Source organism: Corythoichthys intestinalis, chromosome 21 (genome assembly GCF_030265065.1).
Source record: "Corythoichthys intestinalis isolate RoL2023-P3 chromosome 21, ASM3026506v1, whole genome shotgun sequence".
Lineage (NCBI taxonomy): Eukaryota > Metazoa > Chordata > Actinopteri > Syngnathiformes > Syngnathidae > Corythoichthys > Corythoichthys intestinalis.
The window spans coordinates 13,583,274-13,610,049 of NC_080415.1; the positions used below are offsets into that span (position 1 = coordinate 13,583,274).

At 40.7% G+C, this 26,776-nt stretch overlaps 4 protein-coding genes across 6 annotated transcripts in view; all 4 read left to right on the forward strand.

The window, feature by feature from the left end:
* Window positions 1-3,840, forward strand: part of kif19 (kinesin family member 19) — a 65,134-nt gene extending 61,294 nt beyond the window's left edge. Inside the window, exon 20 of the mRNA XM_057826395.1 lies at window positions 3,077-3,840. Within this exon, the coding sequence (XP_057682378.1) occupies window positions 3,077-3,210 (134 nt within the window). The 3' untranslated portion in view covers window positions 3,211-3,840. The remainder of the gene's footprint in view (window positions 1-3,076) is intronic.
* A 964-nt stretch (window positions 3,841-4,804) lies between these two features.
* On the forward strand, window positions 4,805-9,342 carry si:ch73-127m5.2 (uncharacterized protein LOC561202 homolog). 2 transcript variants are annotated; one of them, XM_057826396.1, is made up of 5 exons: window positions 4,805-5,000; window positions 6,614-7,117; window positions 7,196-7,396; window positions 8,166-8,295; window positions 8,369-9,342. In XM_057826396.1, exons 2-5 carry the CDS (start codon window positions 6,730-6,732, stop codon window positions 8,793-8,795), a joined length of 1,146 nt encoding a protein of 381 aa, XP_057682379.1. In that variant the 5' UTR covers window positions 4,805-5,000; window positions 6,614-6,729; the 3' UTR covers window positions 8,796-9,342. The 2 variants fall into 2 exon arrangements, with proteins under 2 accessions (XP_057682379.1, XP_057682380.1); XM_057826397.1 differs by lacking the exon at window positions 4,805-5,000 and adding an exon at window positions 5,039-5,259.
* Window positions 9,343-9,366: 24 nt separating this feature from the next.
* On the forward strand, window positions 9,367-13,420 carry si:dkey-21e13.3 (uncharacterized protein LOC100150043 homolog). Of its 2 annotated transcripts, XM_057826399.1 has the most exons (7): window positions 9,367-9,500; window positions 9,560-9,752; window positions 10,318-10,425; window positions 10,545-10,667; window positions 10,797-10,922; window positions 11,276-11,520; window positions 11,646-13,420. In XM_057826399.1, exons 1-7 carry the CDS (start codon window positions 9,477-9,479, stop codon window positions 11,763-11,765), a joined length of 939 nt encoding a protein of 312 aa, XP_057682382.1. In that variant the 5' UTR covers window positions 9,367-9,476; the 3' UTR covers window positions 11,766-13,420. The 2 variants fall into 2 exon arrangements, with proteins under 2 accessions (XP_057682382.1, XP_057682381.1); XM_057826398.1 differs by having other exon boundaries at window positions 11,276-13,420.
* A 127-nt stretch (window positions 13,421-13,547) lies between these two features.
* Window positions 13,548-26,707, forward strand: prdm9 (PR domain containing 9). Its single transcript, XM_057827061.1, has 7 exons — window positions 13,548-13,875; window positions 13,948-14,061; window positions 18,773-18,829; window positions 18,912-19,189; window positions 20,522-20,589; window positions 20,678-20,868; window positions 22,391-26,707. Exons 1-7 carry the CDS (start codon window positions 13,857-13,859, stop codon window positions 24,316-24,318), a joined length of 2,655 nt encoding a protein of 884 aa, XP_057683044.1. The 5' UTR covers window positions 13,548-13,856; the 3' UTR covers window positions 24,319-26,707.
* The last annotated feature ends 69 nt before the right edge of the window (window positions 26,708-26,776 follow it).

The window sequence follows — 26,776 nt, forward strand, 5'->3', positions numbered from 1 at the left end:
ACAGCAACGTTAACACCTCCAAATTACACGTGCAGGTACTAGGTTTGAAAGGGGACAAATACAGTCAAGCTGTGTTCAGACAGTAGGCATATTTGATTCCAATGGGATTCCTCCTCAGATATTATTTTTAGGGCTTAACTGTTCACACTATTTTTGCAAGTGTCCAAATGAGATCTTTGGCTGTTCAGACTGGGCCACATGACTGACGAACCTGACAGGTTGCTGTGGCAACGAAGGCATCAGGCAGCATAGAGTGACGTCACGGGTAGTCAAAACCCATCTAGGCAGGCTAATCAAACTGAGAAGCATCTTCATCCATCTAATATGAAACTGTGGTTTCAATCTGTCTCTCAAAAATCAGATTTCTGTGTTTGTAACTGTTCAGATGACAAAAAAAAGCCAACCGGGTTTAATCTGGATGGGCTAAAAATCTAATTTGGCTGCCAGCTTGGACAAGGACTAAGTCACATTACACGCCTACAGCACGCAAATGCTGATACACTTGAAATAGGTAGAAAGTAGCTCTAATTAAATAGGCACACCACACACTCTATATTTCTGTACCTGAGAAATCTGTCTCTGTCTTTCTCCATTTCCCGTGTGGGACTCAGGCAACTGTAGCTTGTTTCTCCAATTGGATATGCATACGAGTAGCCAATGCGTGACGAGTCGGCAGGATAATCGGAAATACATATTATTTGCATTGGAATTAATCATTTGATTGGCTGAAATAGTGCTGGCATATACAAATGTCTTACGGTGGCTATTTTGCCTACTTTCTGCAAATATTGGCTTATATTGATGTTTGTCTCCACCAGTGTTGTTAATAATGGCCTTAGAGTATAACTGCGTTACTAACGGCAATATTTTTGTCAGTAGCAAGTTATCTAATTAATTACTTTTCCCATATGTGCAACACCGTTACTGAGAATGTGAAGGTGCGCAATACTATCTTACTACAATTTGGTTGAATGAGGAGCCAGATGTCTGAGAGACACGGAGAGAGCAGAGCGGGAGGGGGGAGGAAGAAAGGGGGTTGTGACACCGTTGCAAACGCAATGCTAGGGTGCTTGGAGAATTAGCATAGCATTCGCGTTCTCACTAGCATTAGCATTTAGGGTGGCGAGCGTCATCTAAAACTCTCAGGCAACTTTTTTTTTTTTTTTACATACAGTTCGTGGTGTTCAGGTGGGTACAGTTAATTGAAAATAGTGGACTGTTTTCCTGTTGAGTATGCATTTTCATCACCAATTAGGCGTTGCCCTTGTAGATGCTATAATACAATAATAATAATTTTTTTTGTTTTTTATTCCAAAAAAATAGTCACTTGTCCAAAAGTTTTCTTGAATGACGTATCCATAAATCCATATTGTGATTTTATTCAGGCTGTCAAAATTATCGCATTAACGGGCAGTAATTAATTTTTTTAATTAATCACATTAAAATATGGCGGCACGGTGGCTGAGTGGTTAGCACGTCTGCCTCACAGTTCTGAGATCAAGGGTTCAATCCCGGGCTTCGGCCTTCCTGTGTGGAGTTTGCATGTTCTCCCCGTGCCTGCGTGGGTTTCCTCCAGGAACTCCGGTTTCCTCCCACATCCCAAAAACATGCATGGTAGGCTGATTGAACACTCTAAGTTGTCCATAGGTGTGAGTGTGTGCGTGAATGGTTGTGTGTCTCCTTGTGCCCTGCGATTGGCTGGCAACCAATTCAGGGTGTCCCCTGCCTACTGCCCGAAGTTAGCTGGGATAGGCTCCAGCACCTCCGCGACCCTCGTGAGGAATAAGCGGCATGGAAAATGAATGAATGAATGAATGAACATTAAAATATTTGACGCAATTAACGCGCATGCCCCGCTCAAACAGATTAAAATGACAGCAGTGTAATGTCCGCTTGTTACTTGTTTTTTGTTGTTTGGCGCCCTCTGCTGGCGCTTGGGTCCAAATAATTTTATGGGTTTGGGGAGTGAGCAAGGTGTAATTATTGACATCAACAATGGCGAGCTACTAGTTTATTTTTTGATTGAAAATTTTAAAAATGTTAATAAAACGAAAACATTAAGAGGGGTTTTAATATAAAATTTCTATAACTTGTACTAACATTTATCTTTTAAGAACTTTTTTTTTTTTTTTTTTCTATCCATGGATCGCTTTTAGAGAATGTTAATAATGTTATGCCATCTTGTTGATTTATTGTTATAATAAACAAATACAGTACTTATGTTAATACAAGTACAGTACGTATGTTGAATGTATATATCCGTCTTGTGTCTTATCTTTTCATTCCAACAATACAATTTACAATTTACAGAAAAATATGGCATATTTTATAGATGGTTTGAATTGCGATTAATTACGATTAATTAATTTTTAAGCTGTAATTAACTCGATTAAAATTTTAAATCGTTTGACAGCCCTAAATTTTATTTATTTATTTATTTATTTATTTATTTTATTAAAACAACTAGTGCAAAGATGAGAGAGGGACAAGATTCAGAGCCTCACCTGCATATTGAAAAACAACAACAACAACAAAAAAATATATATATGTGTATATATATATATATATATATTGGGGGTATGTACAACAGGGAAAACAGGGCATTTTTTTCTCACAGCATTTGAAAGTTAAAAGCATAGAATTACACTCTTATATAGGTGAATCTTTAAAAAATGTAAAAAGTTTGACCTATGTTTGGTGGGGGGAGGGAATTAAAAAGACAGTTCAACTCAGTCAGCTAATATAAACTTATTTGATGTGAAAGATGTTATAGAATGGATCATGTAATAACATGTAGAACATTAAAAAGTAACGTCAGTTATTTTGCTGAGTAAGTACTCTTAAATTTAGGTAACTGAGTTACTCACTCAATTACTTTTTGGGAAAACTAATTTGTAACTGTACCTTAGCTAATTACTTCTTTTAAAGTAAGATTAACAACACTGGTCTCCACTATAACACTTCATAAAAAAGATTTTTTTTTTTTCCATACTGTTAAACAAGATTCTTTCCGCTAGGATACACTTGCATACCTTGTCTTGCACTATAAGTTTTTTTTATTGTTATTTCTCTCCAGGCCCAATCGCAGATACCCACACTGCCCAGGCACACAACCTGAAGCGTATTCCCTTCCTGCGACAGCCCCAACCGCCAGTCTACATCACCGCCCCTGGCACAATGGGGGTCCAGCAGCGACAACGGCGACACTGAGCGCCTGACTTGAAAAAAGACGAGACACCACCAAGAATTTCGGATGATGACCGACTGATGACTTCATCACACTGCAAACGCCAAAGATTGTTATGAGTCCAATTTGTGTCTGGTTGTCGTCACTATGTAAAAAAAAAATTGTTATGCGCTTCTTTTTGTTACAACTGCAGGGCTTTTCACAACATTATTCCAATGAGTTCCTACCACCATAAAAAGCTTGTCCAGATAAGTTAATTTGTCGATCATAGGGCACATAGAAAAAGCCCTTCAATCAACCTAAACATGCATATTTTTGTGAAATTGGAGTACAGGACTGTGAGGCATATGTGCTAGCCAATAGCTCACCATGCTGCCTCGTTTTTTGTTTTTCATTTATTTATTAAATTTGTTTTAATTCTTTAACAGTTGCCTTGCTGTTGTTGGCGCTGCTGTGGTTTCAATCATTTCAATTTTCTGTGCTTTACTTTGTTTTTTTTGTTTTTTTTATGGTTACCAACTTACAAAAAAATAAAATTTCAAACACTTAATGTGCCACTTTATTTAATGCGCATGATTTAGCTTTAAAGTCAGGGTCGTGCAGAGAGCGATGGAGGGACAGGTACCAATGATAAGGGGCACATGAACAAGAATTACATACACCTTACAACAACATAACTTCCACTTTAACCAGCTTTACAGTATAATTGCCTGTGACTGTGACAGACTTTAATCGGGAGGGGGGAATAGTGAATAGAAATCAACACTGTCATCAACACTTTCTGGCTGTGACTCAGTCTTTGCCTCTTTTCTTTCTTCAACCTCGTTATCAAAACTCCCTTACTCGGCATGGTCATCTGAGAACAAACCAAATTAGATGTTCACTGAGCCATCATCAACGCTGTTTTTTCAAAACTATTATTTCATTATTAGAGAACTTAAAGATGTGTACCTTTCTAGATAATGTTGTGAAGGGAATGGACAAGTATGGTTGCCTGTAGAGAGTAGACACATGGATCGAAATAGCAATGGGGTGGGGGGTAATTAATTATTAAAGTAGAAAACTATGGGGGGGGGGGGTTATGCGGCAGCTTAACGGCACACAGATGCCTTTTTTTGTCATTTTTATTTTAAGGTGTTGTCGGTGTTCAAGTAAAGTACTCAGTGGCATGCCTGCACAGTCGGCCAGCATACACATACACACACACACACACACACACACAAAAAAAAAACAGTCAAAAGGGGCATGTAGGGGTGAAGCGGCAGGTTCTCAAGCACCCTTCGCCCCCCTACCCCCACCCCTTCACGTGCCTGCTTAAAATACAGCTCAATGACATGAAAGGAAAAATGTGGGCTAATATTTCATTCCGGTAGGCCTACTAATCTAAACATAATGTGACCTTATTTAATTAAATTTAATCGTTTTTCTGAGACACATTAACACTGTTTATTTAATTTTCTAGTGCATTAGTATTTTTTAATCACTGGATTGCCTTTCAGTTATTCGCTGTTTTATTTTTGTTTGATTTTATTTATATTATTTAATTCGGTCTTGTTTCTTTGCAGATAAATACGTAGCAGAAGCCGGAAGTCTCCCGTCCTTCGTTGTTATTTTGTCTTAGCCAATGGCCGATCACTTTCAAAATGACTGACGTGCTATTCAACCAATGAGCGCCTGGATTAAGCGCAACCGGCAACGGTACTAGTAGAGCTGATTTGCAACCCGCCGAGGCGGTATCAAGGAGGAAGAGAAAATGTCGCTTGACTCAACGAGGACCGTTCTAGGATCAGTAGCTGTTTAGGCGAGAAAGCCGGTGAGTGGGACCACCTTCACTCACCGGTTGCTTTTGGGAGACGGATGTTGCTTATTCGGCCTTTCTGGCCACGTTTGGAGCCAACACACATTTATCCGGAGAGTCGATACTGCTGTAGCAAACAAAACAACTCGGCGGTGGCAGCCATTTTGAACGATCGCAAAATGAAATGAAAGCAAACATTTTATGTGTCAAAGTATCTAATTCTACTAGCGTGAGCCAGGGTTGACACTTCATCAGAACTTTCTTCAGAAACTATGTACATAAAGAGTAATTTTGAAATATTTGAAATTTTGACTGCATAATTACACTTTCACTTTTAATTATTTGCTCACCAACATGTTAGGCATCTTGATTTACAAAGGTCAGACAGGATATTAGGTTCTGTCAATGGATATATTTTGCTGCTATCAAAGTAGATATGGACGTATTGGAAGTTGATGGATTATTGTTTTCTCTTGTTAAATTTGTAAAATAAAATGTGTATTTGCAATGGCGTACCATGCGCAACACGTCACTTTTACTTATTAATATTCATGACGTTAGCAATTGTGGCTAGGCGGGTCAACCTCCCATTTGTCCCTAAATGAATGGAAATAGTGTACAAACGAGAAGTTTACTGAGCTAAACCTACCAATTCTGTCCGAAAATGATGTCACTGGTGCCAAATTCCCTGCTAAAGATGTGGAAGAACATACAAATGTTCAGTTAAAGACATGGCTTGAGTGTCGAGGGCTGAAAAAGACGAGCCGACCTGATCCAGAGTTAGCGTTTTATCGACACCTTTTTCTTGTGCGCATTGCCTTACGCCACTGACAATGACGCTCTCCTTTTTCAACAATCTATCCTTTACCACCATATGCCCTGTGTTTCTTGTATCCTCTGGTTGTCTTACGTCTCTGACCGTCCTTGGGGGCAATTTACATTGCTATTTTTGTGTAGTGATCGCAAATGCGACTCAATAACAGCCAACGAACACTTTTGATTCTTTCACTCATAACAAATCTTAATGCTATAATTTATTTACAATTTCCCCTAAAGTTGTTTTGTTTACAACAGAAAATGTAACATTGGCAGTCAGATTACATTTTAATTTTTTTCAGGTCATTCATTGTCAGATAAGCAGCACAGCAAAACGCCACGATAAAAAAATAAGTAAAAATATCAAAATGGCTTACCTCTTCTTATGTAGGACCACTGCCCCCAACAAAATGTTTACTGCATATGAAATGCGAAAGGCTTCACATTGCTGGCGTTAAACTGGTTTTTTGGATGTCCGCGCAACTTGATCCATTCTTCACATTTTTTTCCTCCGAGTTTTTGGTTTCAGGAAACGTATAAAGAAAACATCTTTCATATGTCGTAATGTCTAGAGTCATTTCTACAAGTTCCATAGCAGCAGTGTTCTATCGTCGTGTTCTTTTTTGAAAGATTATCGGTGAAAATAGTAGAAATAACATGAATTGTATGCAAGGGTGAATCTATAATGACCCACTTCCGCATTACGATGGCGACGTCACAGTCTAAAAATAGCATTCGTACGGTACGCTATTGAGTAAGAATCATCTTTTTGTTCTTTTATACCACACTCAATGTGCTTTTTTGCCTTGTAGGAAGGATCTGCTTTTACCCAAAGTGATAATGAACCTCCTGACAGTGTAAAAACGAAGCACAGAGTTTCACCACAAGCTACGGTAGTTACCACATGGTCTACTGATTCAGAACCAAAATGGAACAGTCTACAAGGGTCGTGGGCCTGGACGCGCAAGGCAACATGCTTTTCACCATGGTGAAGCCTGTCATGGGAATATTTCAGGTGTCCTCAGACCAAACTGTGACCACAGCGGGAATGGGTCTGCAGGGCTTAGCCGAAAACACACTTCTCCTGCCTCCACCTCAAGACCAAGTTACACTGGAGAGCACCCAGGTGGAAATGCATGCCATCCAGCCTCATCTTCAACCTCAAATGGAGGTTTCTACCCAAGTACAGACTGAGGAAGCCATTCAGAGTCAGGTATTGCCACAGAACTCCAGCAACACTGAAGAATTCGCCACACAAATGCCCTTTGCAGAGGTGTCATCACTCCTGGATCCCAACATGAAAGGTTCCAAGGCTCGTAAGTAGCCCTTTAAACAGAAATCAGCATTTGCTATTGAATTATAATGACAACCTTGTCACTGACTCCCATTTACAGGGAAACATCTCATCTCCTATGACGAGATTAAGCGCCGCCTGCAGGCTCCAGAGAAAATGTCCCTGCGTTCATTGGCCGCCTACACTCGCGTGAGCCGAGGACCGGCAAGCAAGAAGACACTGTTGGAGTCCCTGAGTGTCCTCGGCCTCACGCCCAGTACCACTACTTCTGTTTCCTCATCTTTCTCCAAACTGACCGAAGGTGAAGAAAGATGAGTAAAGGCCTCACAATCTAAATCCTCTGGTTGAGTCTGGTTTGAAAATTGTTAGGTGATTTCCGTAAGTTTTTCTTTTTTTAAAGTAAGACAGTATCTGCTTACTCGTTCTTCTCCATGGTCACTGGAGGTTACTGTAAGTGAGAGGAGCAAAGGCGAAATGGTGCGGTCGCTACAATCTCCATTGGAATTTGTTGAGAATCAGAATTTTATTTATTTTAAGAAAGTGACTATACTTTCACATTAGACCAGAAGGACCCGGGGCCAGTTGGAGAGCTACCTCGCAACAACACTTGCAAATGCTTTGTTAAAAAGGTTGAGTATTCACACTGCGCCAACCGTACTTTTCAGAGTAACATCACTTGGAGGAAAGGCACACTCATTGATTGGACAATTTAGAAGAGGAAATACTGTACTTCCCTCCTTCGAGGGGAGGGAGCCTGACAGCAGCTGCACATAATGTACCATAAGCACACCGAGACCCACGATTTTTGAGCGGACCAGAGTTCGTTTGTTTGGTCCGAACTAGAGTTCAGATGCGCGTTCACATTTAAAAAAACGAAGCTGATTATCTGAGAAAAAGAACTCCGCTCCATATAAGAAAGACCAAACAGTGCTAGTGTGTCTAGCTTTTCAAGTACATGAACAGCCCAGCTTGACTACCTCTGTATAGGTATATATTCATAAAACGGTCTATCACAGAGAAACTCACATTATGTGTTACTTAGCTGTGTTTGAATGTGCATGTGTTGTCAGGTGACACGAGAGCATTGTGCGACGACATGAAGGAGTTCTCTCATGACTACATTGACTATGGCAACATGGCAAAACAGCTTATCCCAAGCACAAACACAGTCCAACACTGGTCCAAAATCATTGAGACAAAGTATGTACGTGAGTGCAGGAAATAATAATATTCAAAGAAACAGAAATGTAATACAGCTTATGTCTATGTGCAGAAATCACCTTGAGGACATGCGGAAAAGTTTCAAGGACCCAACCAACAGTGGGGCCTTTGACAGCGCAACACACGGCCTTGGACTGGGAATGCTGGACGTGGCTCTGGACATGATCGTTGCGGTAATCGAGCAGCAGATCCGCATCCTATCGGGCTCCGCCACAACGGAGCCTCTTGAATCCATTGTGCCGACACGCCGCATCCGCAGGCGACAACGCCGGTGTCACAAGACTTCCCTCGGCATCAAAGAGCAAGGAAAGGCCATCTCAAAAAACAAAGGGCGAAGCAGAGCGAAGAAAAAGTTACTTCAGGAAAATACAGTGGAAGTGGAGCCCTGCAAGACAGATGACCTGCAAGGCAACGTGTTAACTTTGGTATCTGTGGGATATGAGGCTGTTTCAACTGGGCTTGGATCCAGACCGACTTGAAATGACACCATGTTTGTTTTACCAGATTGTGCTCAGGAAGGACTAAAACGAGTCAAGACACGGGTGCTATCATGAAGTTTGTAGCAAAATGCAAATTTCTGTTGATGTCTAACAGTAACACTTTAACTCTGATCTTTTTTATGCAACTTTTGTCTAGTTTGGAGTCCTTACACAACCCATCCATTTATTATTATTATATATATTTTTTTTTTTATCAGGGGCTTAGGAAGTGGTTGAAGAATTAAGCACTGAACAGGTATCGAACCTGCTCAAACTACTGGTGCAGCGGTTTTTAAAGTAGGGATATGAAATAAGGTGTTGATGTCTGCTCGGGAATAGGTCAGCTTTTAAGGTAGTCTTGGAACATAGGACCGAGGCTTAAGGTTTGACACCCAGGATTCACTTCTTACATTGAAAACCATTGCAGCTATTCAACCAGATACTGGTGTAATACCAATATTGCCAAAGTCTGTGAAAGGGCCTAATGTGATTGGTATTTTGCTGTTTGTGTTCAGTTCCAGGTCTCTCTCTGTATTACACATGAACCTCAAGAGCAAATCATAAAGCTCTACTTTTAATACCTTTGTTTATTTTTTGCGTGTCACATGCCTGCTTTCACGTTCCCTCGTAGGCTCTGAAGCGCTGTGGAAGGTTTTAGGCTGGCTCACTAATACCTGAACCATGCATGCACATCAAGCACAGATGGTGAGGGAGGAGATTTGGGAGTGGGTGGGGATTTGTGTTAATGCTGACAGGACTGACAGTGCCGGCAGAAACACCTGACGCATTTGCAGCTCAGACGAGGACTGGAATGTCAAGAGAAAGCGAAAGGAATAAGGGCTAGTGTTGGAGAAAGGACAAGGATGGGACATTCCAACGTACCGCTCACATTCACATACTCGTGTTCCAACAGGGAAAAACACAAGAGTAGTCATCTGCAACCCTACACGTCAAATGGTGAGTGTGGTCAGTGATCCTTTTTTATTTTGCAAAGGATGTCTTGGATGCGGACCAATGCAAAAAATTGAGCAGAGCTAGTGGTACCTCCAATGCTGATTGATTCCTCTGGAGTCATTGTATTCCATGCAAGTTGTTTTAAGGAAACGTCTCAAGGTAAATGGTTAAGCGATTGCATAAACCAAGATCAAGACTTTCTTCTTGACTATAGCTTTTCCATTTTCATCAATGCTCATCCCTGCTCATATATTCGATCAAGACCACGTTATCCAAGTTCAAGACTCACCCAAAACCAGAACTCAACAAGACTTTCAGGAGTCATGACTGAGTGCATGGCAATAAATTAGTATTATACAAGCATTCACCTTTTAATGTTAGTATATGCTGTACCTATGGCGGTCAAAAATGGTGTTTGCTACTCTTAAAGACATAAAATCCATTGTCTGGTCAGGCTAAGACATGGCCAATACCTTCAAAATTTTGTCCTGAGGCTGCTCTTGAGTGTGTAACACTATTATCTACTATCGTATGCTTACGTCTGGGTTCTTCCTGCTTCCCTTCACAGAGAACCTAAACAATGCATTAGGTGCCATTAGGGTGCTGGGTCTTGAGCGGATCGAAGATGAGTTGAAGCCGCACTTGCGCACCGTTCTTGTGGCCATTCAGGAGAAGAGTGAGTCTTGATACTAATGATTAAATTCTTTAGACTCTTGGGGCTTTAGTGATAAAGAGGGAAAAACAGGGTTTGAACATGCCTCCATTGTGTTGAGAAGTTGTTCCACATCTGCCCAGACAAAGGGGCCGCCGAGCAAGTGGTGATCAGTGGGATCCTTCCAATTCTGGCACTGTTACTGAGAGACAGAGGCCCTCTGGCACTGCTGACTGCCCAACTGGTGGCTGAGCTCGCCAAAGAATGTAAGTCACAGTTCATGACGAGTACCCCAATGACTTATGTATTGGAATTGTAATCCAAAATGTAGGTAAGCAAAAAAAGCGAACAAATCGTATTTTATTAATGTCATGTAATGCTTTATTTCTCTCTAGCGGTCATCCGTAAAGGTTTCGGAGATGCTGGCCTGGTTACCGCACTGCTGTCTGTGCTGACTTGTGCAGACCAGAACCTGCTGAGGCTTGCAGTCCAGGCAATTGCTCGTGTGTCTTATGACAGTTGTAAGTATCAAAACTAAAAGGCATCAAATTGGTTCAAAGCACCTACAGACGAGAATTCAGTGAACGGGGACACATTCAAAATTTAAGATGGAGACTCCATATTTAAAAAATGAATCAATAACCCCGAAACTCATCATGTATGTTTAAACCTTTTTGATATGTTGTGAAAATGCTCGAACACACAAAATTGCAAGCATTAAGTATATTTAAAAAAAAAGACTTTATCTAGCGGTGTGGTATCTGATGCGCGTGACTCTTTCTGAGCCGTTGCTGACAGCTGCTCCTGCATAAGCGTCCTCATTGTTTAAGTGTTTACTGTTCTCCTTGCATTAGTGTCCTACTGTTTTCTTCAGGTAAGCATCAGCAGCTCTTACTGCGCAGAGGGGCAATACCTCGTCTAGTGGCCGTCCTGCTGCGATTCCCCTGCAACGAGGCCTTAGAAGAGGTTTGCCTCCGGGCCCTGTGTAACCTCAGCGGCATGAGCGTGACGGAGGAAGCCGGCATGGTGTGGGAAAGGGGCACGCCTGCTCAGCCGGGGGAATGCATATTTTGTGGCGTGTCACCACGCAAGTGCGGCTTTGTGACCTCTGTCACCGTGGTGCGTGTATGCCGCTGGGCGCCAGCACAGTACGCCGTCAGCGTGGAGCTCGTCCAACGTTCCACTGCTTCATTCTTAAACTTTCACAAGAACAAACGCTCTACTCGTTGCTTCCCCTTCTTTAGTATTGGGAGACGTTCCAAGACGACAACCAGGAACAGCCCGAGACGCTCCAGCCTGAAAACGCTGGTCTTTCACACCTTCCTCTGATAGTAAAATGCTATTTGCTTTGTATTTTTACATAAAGTTGAATTTTGCAACTGTTTACACATTTTTTAAAAACAAGGCAGCTCACACAGTAACACCTGCAGATTTAATATATATAATATATGGCGGAAAATATTCAGGTGACTCAAAGTTCCTCTCTGACACCCCCAATTTGGCCAAATTTCAAAATTGTCCTTTATGCATGTGTGATACATCATTGGAAAGCTTAAAATCTCAATTTTCCAGGGGAACAGAAATTTTGAACTGGAGGGCATTTAATTTTTTTTTTTTTTTTTTATTTAAACCCCTGAACCCTAACTCGAGGTGTGAGCACGAGAGAGCATAATTAAAGACAACATGATTTTTAACGAGATATTATCGCGCATTTAGCTTGTTTTGATCCAAAATCTCTGCGTAGCATGTCTCACCGAGTGTCAAGACACAGCTGTGAATGACCACAGCCGGACTTTTGGGGGGTTGTATGGGTGAAACACAGTAATATAATGAGGGTCACAATGCAGAAATTGCAGACATCAAGGAGTGGTTGAGATTTTCTTTTTCAAAGATGTACCCTTTCAAACATTTTTTTCAATTTTTGTTTGTTTGGATCGATTATTCATCTAAAATATTGGGGAAAATGCACAGTGACAAAAAAAAAATACAATTAAGTGATAGTTATAAGGTGTTATTGTGACGTAATTTGTTTAAAAGTTAAAAATAGGCCGGTGAATAATTTTTTAAGTCCTTTTTTCTTTTTTAAATTAAATATTAGACATCAATTCATAATTTTAAGCATAAAATGAAAGAAATTTTGAAAAATATAATTACCTTCTTTTTATGGCTGGCTTGAAACAAAAGCGGTTGCTCAGTATCTGTGGTGTCTGTAAATAAGTCACGGATATCTACCTCATAACGATGGCTTAATTTTATTTTTTTTTTGTTTCTGTTGCATCTTCCCCGATATGTTAGTTGATAAATAATCGATCCAAGCAAAGAAAAATTGGGGGAAAAAATGTTTAAGAGTGTAAATATATGAAAAAGAACATCTCGACCTCTTCTTGATGTCTGTGATTTCTGCATTGCTTCCCTTGTTATATTACCATGTTTTACCCATAAAATATCCCAAAAAAACGTCTGTGGCCATACACAGCTGTTTCATGACACTCGGTGATACATGCTCCATGGGAGTTTTTGGATCGAAAAGAGATAAGTACGCGATAATATATCATTAAAATCGTGGCGTCTTTAATTATGCTCTCGCGTGCTCTCACCTCCAGTTAGGGTTTTGCTGTTCATTTATTTTTTCTCTCTTTTTTTTTAAATGCCCTCTTGTTAAAAAAATTTTCGTTCCCCAGAAAATTGAGATTTTAAGCTTTCCAATGATGTATCACACATGTATATAGGACAATTTTGAAATTTGACCTAACTGGGGCTCTCAGAGCAGTACTTCAAGTCACCTAAGTGTTTTCCGCCATATATATACATATATATATATTTTTTAAACAGTTAATGCTCTCGTGTTAAGGTGGCTTGATGGATGACTGTTTATGATGGTGTGGCTGTGTAACTGTGCTTCATGATTCATTGTTTACTGTTTTCTGTTGAGAGAAAATCCCTGTTTGAACTTTTGAGACCTTTTGAGTCTTGAATCAATTCTCAATAAAGACACTCTTTTCATCTAGCCTGAAGTCGAAGTTGGTAGACAGATACAGTGGGGAGAACAAGTATTTGATACACTGCCAATGGTCCATTGGCAGTGTATCAAATACTTGTTCTCCCCACTGTATATTGTAGTTTTTCCTCTCCATCAACATGTAAGGAAGAATGCAACACAACCCAATAACCGGAGGTAGGCAGCATAACATGATACATGCGCACAGCCTACCAGAAATAACTTGAAGAAGAAGACGTCATCTTCCGGCTACGAGTTCAGCTATGTCTGTTGTGTTGTGGTTGTCATTACCTTATCCTCGTCCGAGCTGAGAATGTAAACTGTAGAAGTGTAAACCTAACGTATTTATTATATGTCTAATTGCTATTAGCTCAGGTCAGCACGCACGGAATAGTATGGCCATGTGTCTGGTGTCGGTTTGAGATCATTTTGTTATTCTACGACAACGTCGCTAGCAATGCTAGCTAAGATTAAAGGTAGAGTAGCTTAGTATTTAGAAGGCATCTTTCATCGCAAAAGCCACAAAATATACATCTGTTTTTCCACAGAGTGCGTGGTTCCAATGTCGTGCAATACCGACACCGTGGAGTGGAGCGAGCCAACTGGACAGGTTCGCTTTGTTATCATAAATGAATTGCCCGCTGGTAGCATCGACTCTGCAGGTACGCTCAATCCTTTTTTTTCTTCTCACAAAGTAAATACTATATTGATATTTTACGTAATTTGTGTCAACTTTCCTTGTGAATTATATTTACACGCCATGGGAATGAGAAAGGCGTGCATTAATGGTTGGCAGGCTAAACATATAACTTGAACACCCTATGGTTTCTTTATTAATATGCCTGTTTCTGAAATTAGCCGAGTAATTCTGCACGACCGCCCCACTATTACAATGTATTAGGACTTATTAAACCTTTTAAGGTCCGGTGTTCTGCCAAAATGTTCTAAATCGGCGAAACATCTACAAGAGGTGAATTTGACACCCAAAGTACTACCGTGCGCTTCCAACTTGTTTTGTTTAGATCAGTGGTTCTGAACTGGGGGGCTACTTTCAGACACTGTTACTTCTTACTTGACACTAAACTGCTAAACTTCTGAGGATATTTTAATAATAGTATTTTAATCATTCTAATTTATTCGGATGTATTTGTTTGAATACCCTCTACATGTCAAAAAAAAAAAAAAAACAGTTTTGAAAAGATCAATTAACAATTTGCTGTGGATATAAATTGATATACATAGATATTTAGAAATACTACAACTAAACACACCAAGCAACAGTGGTAAAAAGAAAGCACCTCACATGAAATTGCTGGGGAAAAAATATGCAAGATTAGTAAATACCACTCTTGTTTCAGAAACAAACTATCATTCAGGTTTCATACAATGGTGTAAATATTACATTTAATTTGAAACCAAATTAAATTAAACTGATCTAGTGCTCCACATCTATGTGCATGTGTTGAGGGCCCTTCCGTTAGTTACAAGTAGGAGTGGGAACCTCAGGGCTCCTCACGATACGATATGCGATACAATGCTCACGATAACGATTATCTTACGATATCACGATACGTCGATTATCAATACATTGGTCAGAAATTTGATACATGATATTCTACGATACAACTTTTGAAACGAGAAAAAAAAATTTCAAAATAGAAAGACTGTTTAAGCCATTTATTAAACAGTGACACCTCTTCTGTGCAACATTGCTGTAAAATATAACTCTACTGCAAATTGTGTACCTGCACATATAAAGGAAACAAACCACAACCACCGTTATCTCTTGGAGAGATCATGATGATCATGGCACCCTTAATTTTTTAAAAAGTTTTAAATCTTTAAAAAAAAAAAATTAACAGTGCTGTAGGTGTCAGTCATCAGTTGAGCTTGGAGTGGGGCAATGATAAAATTGGTGGGTCTTTTCTTCGTATATGACCCTTGTTGCCAAAATCATTGGTTTGAGCACTTCCACCATCTGCTTCAGCATTTGAGATGTCGGACTCAGTTAGTCACATTCTTCCTCACCTTAAAAACGACAAAATAAAAAAATATTAGCTTCTTAATAGCTTTTGAGTTGAAATCCTGATTTTATTTTTGTGTTGGAAGTATTGAGTGAATTAAAAAAGATATGAATTGAATGTATAGAAATTAAAAATGCAATAATTACCTATTTTTAATATGTAGGCTACATTAATTATCATGCACATCACCTTATATATCTTGGAAGCTGTTCAAACCATTTTTATTGCTCATTGTATCAAAATGGCATTAATAACAGTTTGTGTAGCAAACTAGATGGAAAGTGGTTCTCAAATTGTATGAAATAAATCACTAAATTAAATTCATGTAGGCTTGTTCGATATTCATTTTCATCCACTTCAGGGTCCTGGTTTATTTTATATTATTCAACACCAAATGTCATCAAAATAATACATATAAATTAAAAAATCAATTACACTGCAAAACTTTTTTTTACCTCAAGTGATGAAAGGGAAGCAGTAAAGAAATCCAGGGTCCAATTCGTCACCAGCTGCCAGTGAACCTTATTTTTGTTAAACAATTCTTGCATACAGCAAAGTCCTTGTTCACCTTATTTCCTTTGTTGTTGGTGTAAAATCTAAAGTGTGTCCACATGCGTGATTTGTAGCAGTATTTTTCTCACTTTTTCCTCTACAGTTCTCATGAAGCTTTTTTATTTTTTTCAACCCACTTGGAGCTTCCTCTCTTCTTCTCTAGACGACTTGTCCGCACTTTACCTTCACTGCCACTCTTGAACGCCAAGGAATTAGTCAACAAACATTGAGCAGTTTACACCATCCATACTCAATTGTATGGCCAATATGTCAAATAAAAGTATAGATACTTGACGGGAGCATATCGATAACTGATCGGGTTGCAAAATATCGCGATATATCGCTGTATCGAGATATTGTCACACTTTTAGTTACAAGTGTTTGTTTTGTTTGCTTTGCTTAAATGAAACAAGCTTGATACATCCAAATAATATTCTCACAGCTGATGACCGGTAGTATCAACTCTCATTGTGTTTTCTTCAGTCAGAAAAATAAGAGTTAAAAAAGATGAATCACGATAAAAAGTGCACTAATTAGGGGTGTAATAAATAAAAAAGGACACCTCTAATTGTAATGTTAGTTCATTGTTCATTGTGTTTCTTCATTTGTAATGTTTGTTTTGTTTGTCAGTTTTGCTAAACGCACAAGTGCACTTTTTATCGTTGCTTTTGGTTACGTAACAACTGGCCGAACGGACTTATGACGTACGTGAGTGTAAAGAGGTGTCCCAATTCGTAGGGCTGACGTTTCAAGCCCTACCCCTTATTGCTTCGTTTGAAGGGCCAAGGGTTGCGGGAAGAAAAACAGAAATGGGATGCGGCCGACATGTCCTTTCTCGGTGCATCAGTAATGGCCCCATTTACAAAACGAAGGCTACACTCTGTCCCAAAGTGGGACAGTCTTGGGGATGATCCCAGGATGTCCCAAAATGGGACACCCATGGTACTTCTAGTGTTAATCTGCGGGTTAGCCACGCCTACCATTATAGGCCTCTAGCGTCCCCAACAGGTGGATGACGTCAGCGGAGTCACGATTTCTTCTGATTTAGTATGCTGCCCATTGAGGGGGAATTATTTTCAACGAGGAAAACGCGACGAAGAGAGCCACAAAATATCTTTGTTTCAGTCTCTCTACTCCACTATTGTTACAGGATATTATTTTTCTCCAAGTTTTTTCCTCAATAGCTAAATAAATGGCTTAAGAAGGACCAGTTAGCCCGTTGAGGGGGAATTTTTCAGAACGCGGAAACCGTGAAGAAGAGAGCCGCAAAATGTCATTGTTTCAGTCTCTCTACTCCAATATTTTTATAGGATATTCTTTTTATCCAAGTATTTTTCCCCAATAGCCAAATAAATGGCATGGTCAGGGCAAATAACAGTCTTGTGCTAAATGGAATATGAAATAATGAAAATGCATTTATTCAAGACGACATGGCAAAATTACTCCATAATGGTCAAAACTGTCGACTTCACCTTTAATGTCGCACCTCCCAAACGTTATTTTATGCCACCTAAATCGTGCTTATGTCATTTCCCTTCCCCGACTTCGGAGAATGTAAACAAACCAAGAGGCGTGACAGCTAGCCGAAATGCTAACCCGAACCGAGTGACGTTTCAAACTCTTCGAAGTGGAAAATCACACATAACTAGCCCGGATCATTTCACATGACGACTGGGTTGTCGATTGTGTTTGCCGATCGGCAAACCGCCCGGCGGAGAGCAATTTACAGCTCGTTCCCCTGTTCCTATGGACAGGAGAGCTCGCCGGGGAAGCAGCTAGACAATGACCGCAGAACAAACCGGCCGACGTCGGAGGAGCATGTAGCTGCCAAATGGTCAACACAAATATGGCAAAATAATGCTTTTTCTACTCGGCGAAGTCGTAAACAGCGAGACACTCAGTGGAGGAGGGCGGCTGCAGTTGTTGTGCAGCCAACATGTGCAGCTAATGTGTATGAGGAGAGCTTTTTACGGTACATGCCCATCCATGATCAAACATAAGTAGTCCTTTATTGAAAGAAAGTTTATAATGTTTACTTTGTAATCGCTGTGTTCGCGGCTATTTTTAACACAAAGTTGCAATTTCTGATCAGTTGGAAAATTTGACAGAACACCGGGCTTATGAAGAGGGGAATAAGCCGAGTATAGTGCTCTCCCGGCGGGGGGATGTGCGACAAGCCGCCGGTCGTCGGCCGAAGGGACAAAGAGGATGTCAGCCACAAAATGCAAGCCACCTAAATATTAAAATGATCCTAGTATTTGACATAATACAAAACACGATGTTTACTCACTTCCGAGTAAGTCCCATGGTCCCACAGTAGTAGGGCTTGTTTTGGCCAATCTCCACTGGTGAATGGTAACTTTTTGAAACCCCAAAAAGGCGCACACGCCTCTCCCTCGTTACAGCAAGATTTTTCTGCAGCCGTTTGGCTGGCATGATGCGAAAAATAAACGTATTAATCCGCAAAATCAGCTGAATCCTAAGTCCTTCTCATACAACAGTATGGCGGTATTGTGAAGAGGACTCCTTCCTCCGTACTCGTCACAGCGCCCTCTTTCTCAACTCGAGACTGTTGCCGGAAGTCACTAATTTTCATGGCGCGGGATTTAAAAAAAACTTAAGAAAAAAAATAGTGATCGCTTCCACACACATCCAAGCGGTCCATTTCATTCAGGAGCATAAAATACCGCATGTATTATGAAGTAAACATGCTTTTTTTGTGTCACAGGCACTTTAAAAACGAACCACTAAGCCACGGGCGAAGAAACTAATTATGTTCTCTTCTTTCAATTTTTAGTGATTCCATCAATCCAGAATTTGCTGGTCAACAATGGAGAGGCAGGAGAAGGCTTTTGTAAGAAAGGCAATATTCGAAGCATTTTACTCCCAGTGATTTTCTAAATTTAAATATGAATCTTTTTGTTTTTATTTTCCAGGTTGCGCCGAGTGTCTTGCTCTATTTCAAGACCAGAGCGACACATTCAAGGCCGGAGGGCTATTTTTTATCCTCGATTTTCCCGCAAGCATGGGCATCCCTGAGAGAGCACTCTTCACACTGCCCAATGGCCTAACAGTGGGCCGTTCCAGTATTCCTGGCACAGGCGTTGGGGTCATCAATCACGGGCCCGAACTTGCTCCCGGAATGCATTTCGGACCATTTGAAGGCGAAGAGACAAGCATGGAGAACGCTATCGCAAGTGATTACTCCTGGGAGGTACATAAACGATTGACATTTATTTTTATTCTACTGACATTTATATTGATTCTACATTGACAAACATGACTGTTTTTAATATGTAAGTAATGATCGTTTCTTATAACCCCTTAAGCACCAGGCATATTCTGTCAGATTTCGCTTGCTTTTTATGTAGCCTTTATGTTTAAAAAAAAAAAAAAAAAAAAAGTTCACAATGGCATGTTGGGTCCGTTTTTCAGGACACCATAACCTCAAGTCCAAACCTGTTTTTTTCACTGACCAATTATAATCAACATTTTGGACCAAAAAGACAAAACAATTCAAAATACATTTGTCAAAATTTGTAATTTCGATGTCCTATTGACAACCAAATATGCTCGACGAACCCTTTTGAAGCTTAATAATGTTGATTCAACTCGTTAGGATAAACATTCAATAGAAAAAAATGACCCTGAATAGTTTTATATTTGATAATTCAACAGAAACAGCAGGTATGGTCATAAACAGTAGGTATGGTTATAGGAGTTTTTGGCCTTTTCTCATACTATGGTCAAAACAAGTTATATACAGTAGACCAACAGTGCTAAATTATGACAGATATACCATCTAACACAAAAAGGGTTTGGAAGATACAGTATCTCTGTGAGGTTAGGTATTAGACCCTTCACCTTATCTACTTCATACATTCAATCAAGTTTCTCAAACACACACATCTATATACAAATTGAATAGACTGGTTGTGGGAAAAAATACACCATTAAAAAAAGTATTGTCAAAAATATTTACTATAAACCAGTTCAGTTCAATTTTTCAGGCATGCTACTCAGTTTTGTCCTGGAACAAGACACGGGGCTACATCACACAGCCCGCACTTCCAGTGGGTATTGGTCAACCTTTTGCACACTGCTGTCACTCTTCTCACTCGCCGACTCATCTGAAGAAAACGACGAAAAATTTGGCCCATCCTCTTCCTCGAGTTGATGAAATAATGCAACTGCTTGCAAATAATTTAGTTTTCGATTCATTCCGCATGTTTTACAAAGTCGCTCATGCAATCCAACCGGCCATCGCTTGCTACCTCGCCTCTCTCTCGTTAGGTGGTGCCTCGCTCAGTAATACATTCGAAATTAAAACTCAAATGACATTATCTCCCGTTTTACTTGGTCGATTGACTTTGCGTAAGAACAAGCGTGGACCTCAAGTTACGCACTATCAAACGAGACCAACCAGCAGCACATGGGTTATGTAATAACAATGTGACAAGGCTTCACAGATGATATACGCGCAAGACGTGTCCTGCGACTTTTAAGGGTTAAGCATTGTTTGAACTAAATCTAATTTCTTTTGCAGATTTACAAAGAACAAGATGCTTATAAGTACATTGATGCCTCTACAGTGTCTCTGTCAAACTGGATGAGGTATATTTAAAAAAATACATTCTTTCATATTTATTCACCATTTGTAAGGCTTATATTCATACCTTTCTATGGAACCCCCTCATTTCAGGTACATCAACCGTGCTCGCAACAGGGATGAGAGCAACCTACTTGCAGTGCAGTACAAAGACAGTATCCTGTACCACTGCTGTCGCAGCGTACAAGCTGGAGACGAACTGTTGGTATGGCCCAGTGGCGAGCTGCTAGCCCATTTCAGCAGTGCCTGGCTGCAAATGTGGGTGACCAAGTTACAGACTGCAGGTACTTACTATTTTGAATTTGAAATACAGTGATCCCTCGCTATTTCGTGCTTCAAACTTTGCGCCCACAGCCCATTGTTGATTTTTTTCTTTTTTTTCAAAAAAAAAAAAAAAAAAATACTGATGATCTGTCCCGATCCGATCACTTCGTCTCAGGCCATGTCTACACATAGCAGGGTTTTTTCAAACCGAGGATCCTGCTCTAATACGTCAGGAAAAAAATAATTACGTCCATACCAGCGCATTTGTAGAAAAAAAACTTCCACAGCTAACTGCATTCATTCATCTTTAAGTATATTCTTAACAACGCGGAAAAAAAATAATTGTCCATAATACCCGCATTCTTCCCATGTGTTCAATATGAAGCACTGCAAGACTTTGTAAGTAAATGGAAGCAAAAAAGCACCTGTCTATTAATTTACTCCAAATGTAAACATTTGTCTCGTGTGATGTAGGGACAAAATTTGTCGCAGTCAGTAATGTTTCCACAGTTTAATCTTCAGATATCAGTGTCCACATGATGGCGCCACAAATGCAGAATTCGCACATATTCACTCTGGGCGCAGTTTTCAAGAACCCTTGTTTAAATGTGCGTGTGGATAATAGGCCAAACTGCAGAAAAAGTTCTTTTTGCCAAATACCCTGCTACGTGTAGAAATAACCTCACTCTCCCTCCTGCTCCTTTTCTTGGTCAGGCAGTGCACTGGAGTTGCTTATTAAAGTTAACGAACATTGAAGGACGTTAAGGTTTGATTTTGCCAGAGATCGCCAGAAGCGGCACATGCGTCAATCTTTGTTTAACTTGTTAAACAGTTGCTGTTTTAAATTTATTTATTTATTTATTTATTTTATTTAAACATGTTTTATCTCTTTCCAATGCTAAATATATACATTGAACACACACAAAATGTATATTTTATTTTTGTGGTGCTACTTCGGACTTTTTCACTTATCGCGGCGTGTTCTGGTCCCCATTAACAGTGAAAAACGAAGGATCACTGTAAAGTAAAAATTTGTCTCGAAAGATGCTTGTTCACATTATATTTGGTAGTGAACAGTCTGAGAACTTCCATTAGTTTGGTTTGAGAATACTCCACGAATCAGTAGTCAATACAAAATCTTATGTACACTGCTGGCCAAAAGTATTGGCACCCCTGCAATTCTGTCAGATGATGCTCAATTTCTCCCAGAAAATGATTGCAATTACAAATGCTTTGGTTGGAGTTCTGTTTCAAATGATAACGATTTAATTTTGGGGGGGGGATTCTCTTTTGTTCTTTTGTCATTGCAAGCAAAATAAATTAAGATATTACTACCAAAGCCTTTGTAATTGCAATCAATTTCTGGGAGAAATTGAGCATTGTCTAAAATAATTGCAGGGGTGCCAATACTTTTGGCCAGCACTGACAAACATTTATATGATGAACAAATCTCAAAATTGGTGATATTTCATGATACAATATTTAAACATATTTTAAAGTTTAAAACGCCTTTAAAATGCCCCTATCTTCTCCTGTAACTAGCACAGAGGATCTCCCCTCCTGAATCCCAGCTCTTTGTGTGCATCCACTGTCAGCTGACCTTCACCACCGAGACTTTCCTCCAACGACACGTCGACTGTTTCCACTCAAATCAAGAGCTGGAATCCCATCCTAACGAAACCGTGGCAGAAAATCCCGCTGCCGATGCCGAGGTCTCTGCTCCTGCTCTGATATTACGTTCAGACGATGCCGTCCCGACCACGGTCTGCTCTGACTGCAACAAGGTATTTAAGCAGGCGTCACACCTAAAGCGGCACAAGCTGTCTGTACACGGCAACAGGCGCCCCTACTGCTGCCCGCTGTGCCAGCGTAGCTTCAGCCAGGCTTCGGGTTTTATTCGACACCAGCTCGTTCACAGCAAGCCTAGCGGGACGAGCGAGAGGACAAATGCAGCAGAAAACGGCGAGCAGGTCAGTGGCTCCCAAGAAGAGGCTTCCAACACGTTGGATTTAACAACAACAGAGCAGCTGAGTGACGCCGTGAACGGGACTGCAAGTGCGCTAGGCGAACCTGAAGCAGATGAGCAGCAGTACGTTTGTTCCGAGTGTGGGAAAATAGCCCGCAACAAAGCGTCCCTCAAGAAGCACAAGACGCTGGTGCATGACCGGCCTCATCCGTACGTGTGCTCCCTGTGCAAGCGGTGCTTCGGTCAATACAGCGACCTCACCCGCCACCTGCAGCGTCACCGCACAAGACGCAAAGGCCGCTCAGGAGCACGCAGTTTATCTAGGTTGCCTGCTGAGATGCCCTTTAGCTGTGCTGAATGTTTGGTTGAGTTCTCCACTGTGGACCTCCTCCAGCTGCACGTCGATTCCAGTCACCCCGAGGAGAGCCGAGAGGAGAACGACCCCGATTTTGTCCCGCAACCTTCAGAAGCGGCCGATGAAATTCTTCCCTGTACGAGACCACGACGACACCTTGCTAAGTCCAAAATTTTCACCGGTACCCAGCCCGTCACTCCCAAGCCAAAAGAGAGCCAGGACGGCAGCGAGGAGATCACAAAGCGTAAATTCTTCTGCTGCAACCACTGTAACCAGAGTTACGCCAACTCAGACGAGCTGCGAGCGCACAAATGCAGTCAACAGCGCCACGTGTGCGCTACCTGCGGCATGACTTTTGGCAAGTTGGTCTTCCTGCGCCGCCACCAGCAGACCAAGCATCGTAGCGAACCGCCGTGCCGCTGCGAGCACTGTGGCAAGGACTTTATCACATCCACTGGCTTGGAACAGCACCGACGCACAAACACCTGCAGGAAGTATTACTGTGACACAGAGGTCTTCCCTTGCACTCACTGTCAGTTCTCCTTTACCACCAAGAGCTTCCTGGCAAAGCACGTCCGCAGGCACCACCGACTAGAAGAGTACCTGGATGACGTCCCAGTGGATGAGCTGAAGGAGGAACAGGATAAGGTGTTGATGTGTCCCAAATGCAACGGCGCCTTCACCAACACCAAAGCTTTTAAAAGCCACTCCTGCTTTCAAGAGGTGAAGGTGCTCTCCTTGTGTACTGACTGCGGCAAAGGCTTCAGTAACCCCTATGGTCTCAAGCAGCACCAACGTACGCACACGGGTGAAAAGCCGTACGGCTGCCCGCATTGCGCCAAGAGCTTTGCGCACTCGGGACAACTCAACGTGCACCTGCGCACGCACACGGGGGAGAAGCCGTACCTCTGCACACATTGCGGGGAAAGCTTTCGCCAGTCGGGTGACTTAAAGCGGCACGAGCGCAAGCACACAGGCGTGCGGCCCCACCAGTGCGAAATGTGCCCCAAGAGCTTTAGCCGCCCGCACAGCCTCAAGGCGCACCGCCTGCTGCATATGGGAGAGCGCATGTTTACATGCGGCGAATGCGGGAAGAGCTTCTCCAGGAACTATCATCTGCGCAGGCACCACCAAAAGATGCACACGTAAGGGAAGACACATTTTATTTTTATGTTCAAGCAGGCTTTGTTCAGATCGGCTATTGTTAGGATAATCAAATTTGATTTCAGTACAGATGGACACTATTTTGACCACAACTACGAGGTGCTAATGATTCCATCTCAAGCTAGTTTGCCGTCTAAAGTAGTAATTCCCAACTCACATTCTGTGAAAGGTCATCAGGTATGCTGCCAGAAATTATTCAATCTTGTTTATTTGGTCTGAAAATTATTTAATGGAAATAACGTCTTTGTTCATCTGTCTATACCAGCTACACGTAGTGACAAGAAATTTTAAATGATTGATTCCATTTCTAGTTAAAAATCTGACAGTCTAGTGAACATTCAATTACACTTACTTTGGATGCTTCTTATGACTGTGTCAATAAACTCATAATCATGACATGACACCTGTCGTGAATATGAATAAATGCTCTTGAAAGATTGGGTGATCCTCATGAAGCTAACTTTAACTATGTATGTCTGTGAGGATTTTAGGGATATAGTCATGAAACCCTGAAATATTTCATTTTCAGTTGAAAGATATGTTTATTATGTGGCCCAGTCCACCAGATGTTACCAAAATAGTATTTTTTTAAACTGCTTTTACAGTAGTAAATTCATTACGTTAATGTTTCCATGAAAAGCTTTGTTTTGACCTCAATACAAAAATACAGGAAGTTCAGAATTTTTCACACCAGGTTTAATCTTCGAGTTAGTGGGGGTTTGATTAGTCTGCAGAGTTTATTTCAACAAATTCCGTGCAGTTATTTATTAGTTTCAGGGCACCGGAGCGGCTAAGCTAGCGCGAGTCATTGGGCACGTCCTAGCATGCCAATAAATAAATTTTTTAAAAATGCACGCATGAAAATCACAGATGACCCATGCAATCAATTGCGTTGGCTATGTTTTCAGGATGAAGTTATTAAAACTTACCATCGCATCTCAATAACTGCAGTATGAACAGCAACATTTGTAATCCAATAGCTCTGTAGGTAACAGGCTGCAGAGCGGAGTGATATTTTTTTCACGGGTGTGTTTATGTCGTAGACAGCAGGCAGTATCCACAGTTTCTATTGTTCCTCGTTCTTCATAGGGAATTTGTGGAAACTCTTAATTTGCCCATTTCTTTTGTCTGTTTCCTCTAAATGCACGTTTTACTATGTTGCCGTTCTTCAGTCAAGACTCCGTAGACTGACGCTGCATTCGTGGATGGTGGTAAGTCGGACTTTTCCAACCGCTCTTCCAGAAAAAATATCATTGAAACGCCACTTGAACTGGAAGACCCTTGTTGCGAAGTCAGGAAAAAAAAGTACTCCGACTTCACGAGTTGCTTCAATCATACGTCACTTGACAAAATGCGCTGCCCGCGTTCCATTGATCTGCATTTTGAATTTGACAATGTTAGATCTGTAAATAGTTTTTTTATTGGCATGCTAGGAAGAGACCATTCACTCACGCACGCTTAGCCACTCTGCAGCCCTGTAATTAATAAATAACTAACAAACTGCACGGAATTTCTTGTAATCAACTCCACCGACTAACTAAACCTCCACTAAATTATAGATTAAGCCTAATGTCAAAAGTTCTAAACTTCCGCTTTAAAAATAATATATTGCTTGAAACGATATAATTTAACAAATTATGATAAGATCTAATGGCTTCTTACTTTATATTAAAAAAAAAAAAATTTTTTTTTTAAATCTAGTGTATAAGCATGCAGCTTTCATTACTGTTGCACTGTGTTTATGATCCCATCATAATAAGTGTTAACATTATTTGGACCCATAATGCACCACATGAAGGCAAGACAAAAGATTGCTGCAAGTGAAAATGTTTTGCCCTTTTTTGATATTGTGAATATATCATGACGATGACGTGTAATATTACATGTGTTTTAGATTTTAATCAATTAGAAATTTAACTGAAAATAAAAGGAAGCTCAAACTTGATTAAAAAAAAAAAAGAAGTCATTTTAGCATTCTGCTATTTTAAGCTAGCGTCAGTAAATACCTTCATTAACGTAATGCATAGCTTTCATGAGAATCACCAGATGGCATTAAGTGTCATTCAGTAAATTAGGTCACTTTTGATGCAAAGTTGACTTCAAATATCTTTGGTATAGGATACTTAATGACTTATGTCAAAAGCATTCATGATCATTACAGACTTATGACCCTGTAATAAGCAGCATTCAAATAGTGTTACCCAGCATTCGATTGTTCTTCGTCAGTACATGTTGCTGGTATAGTGGTTACCGTAGTTTATTGTGGAATTTCATGTGACCAAACCCAGGAAACAGTTTTGCTGACTTACTTTGCAGGCAGCCAAATGACTGTATATGAACTATGTTACAGGTTGAACCCAAACTTGCGAAAATGTTGTACTCCCCCCCCCCCCCCCCCCCCCCCCCCACTAAGCAACCAAATAGCCATATCTACTTCAGTTTA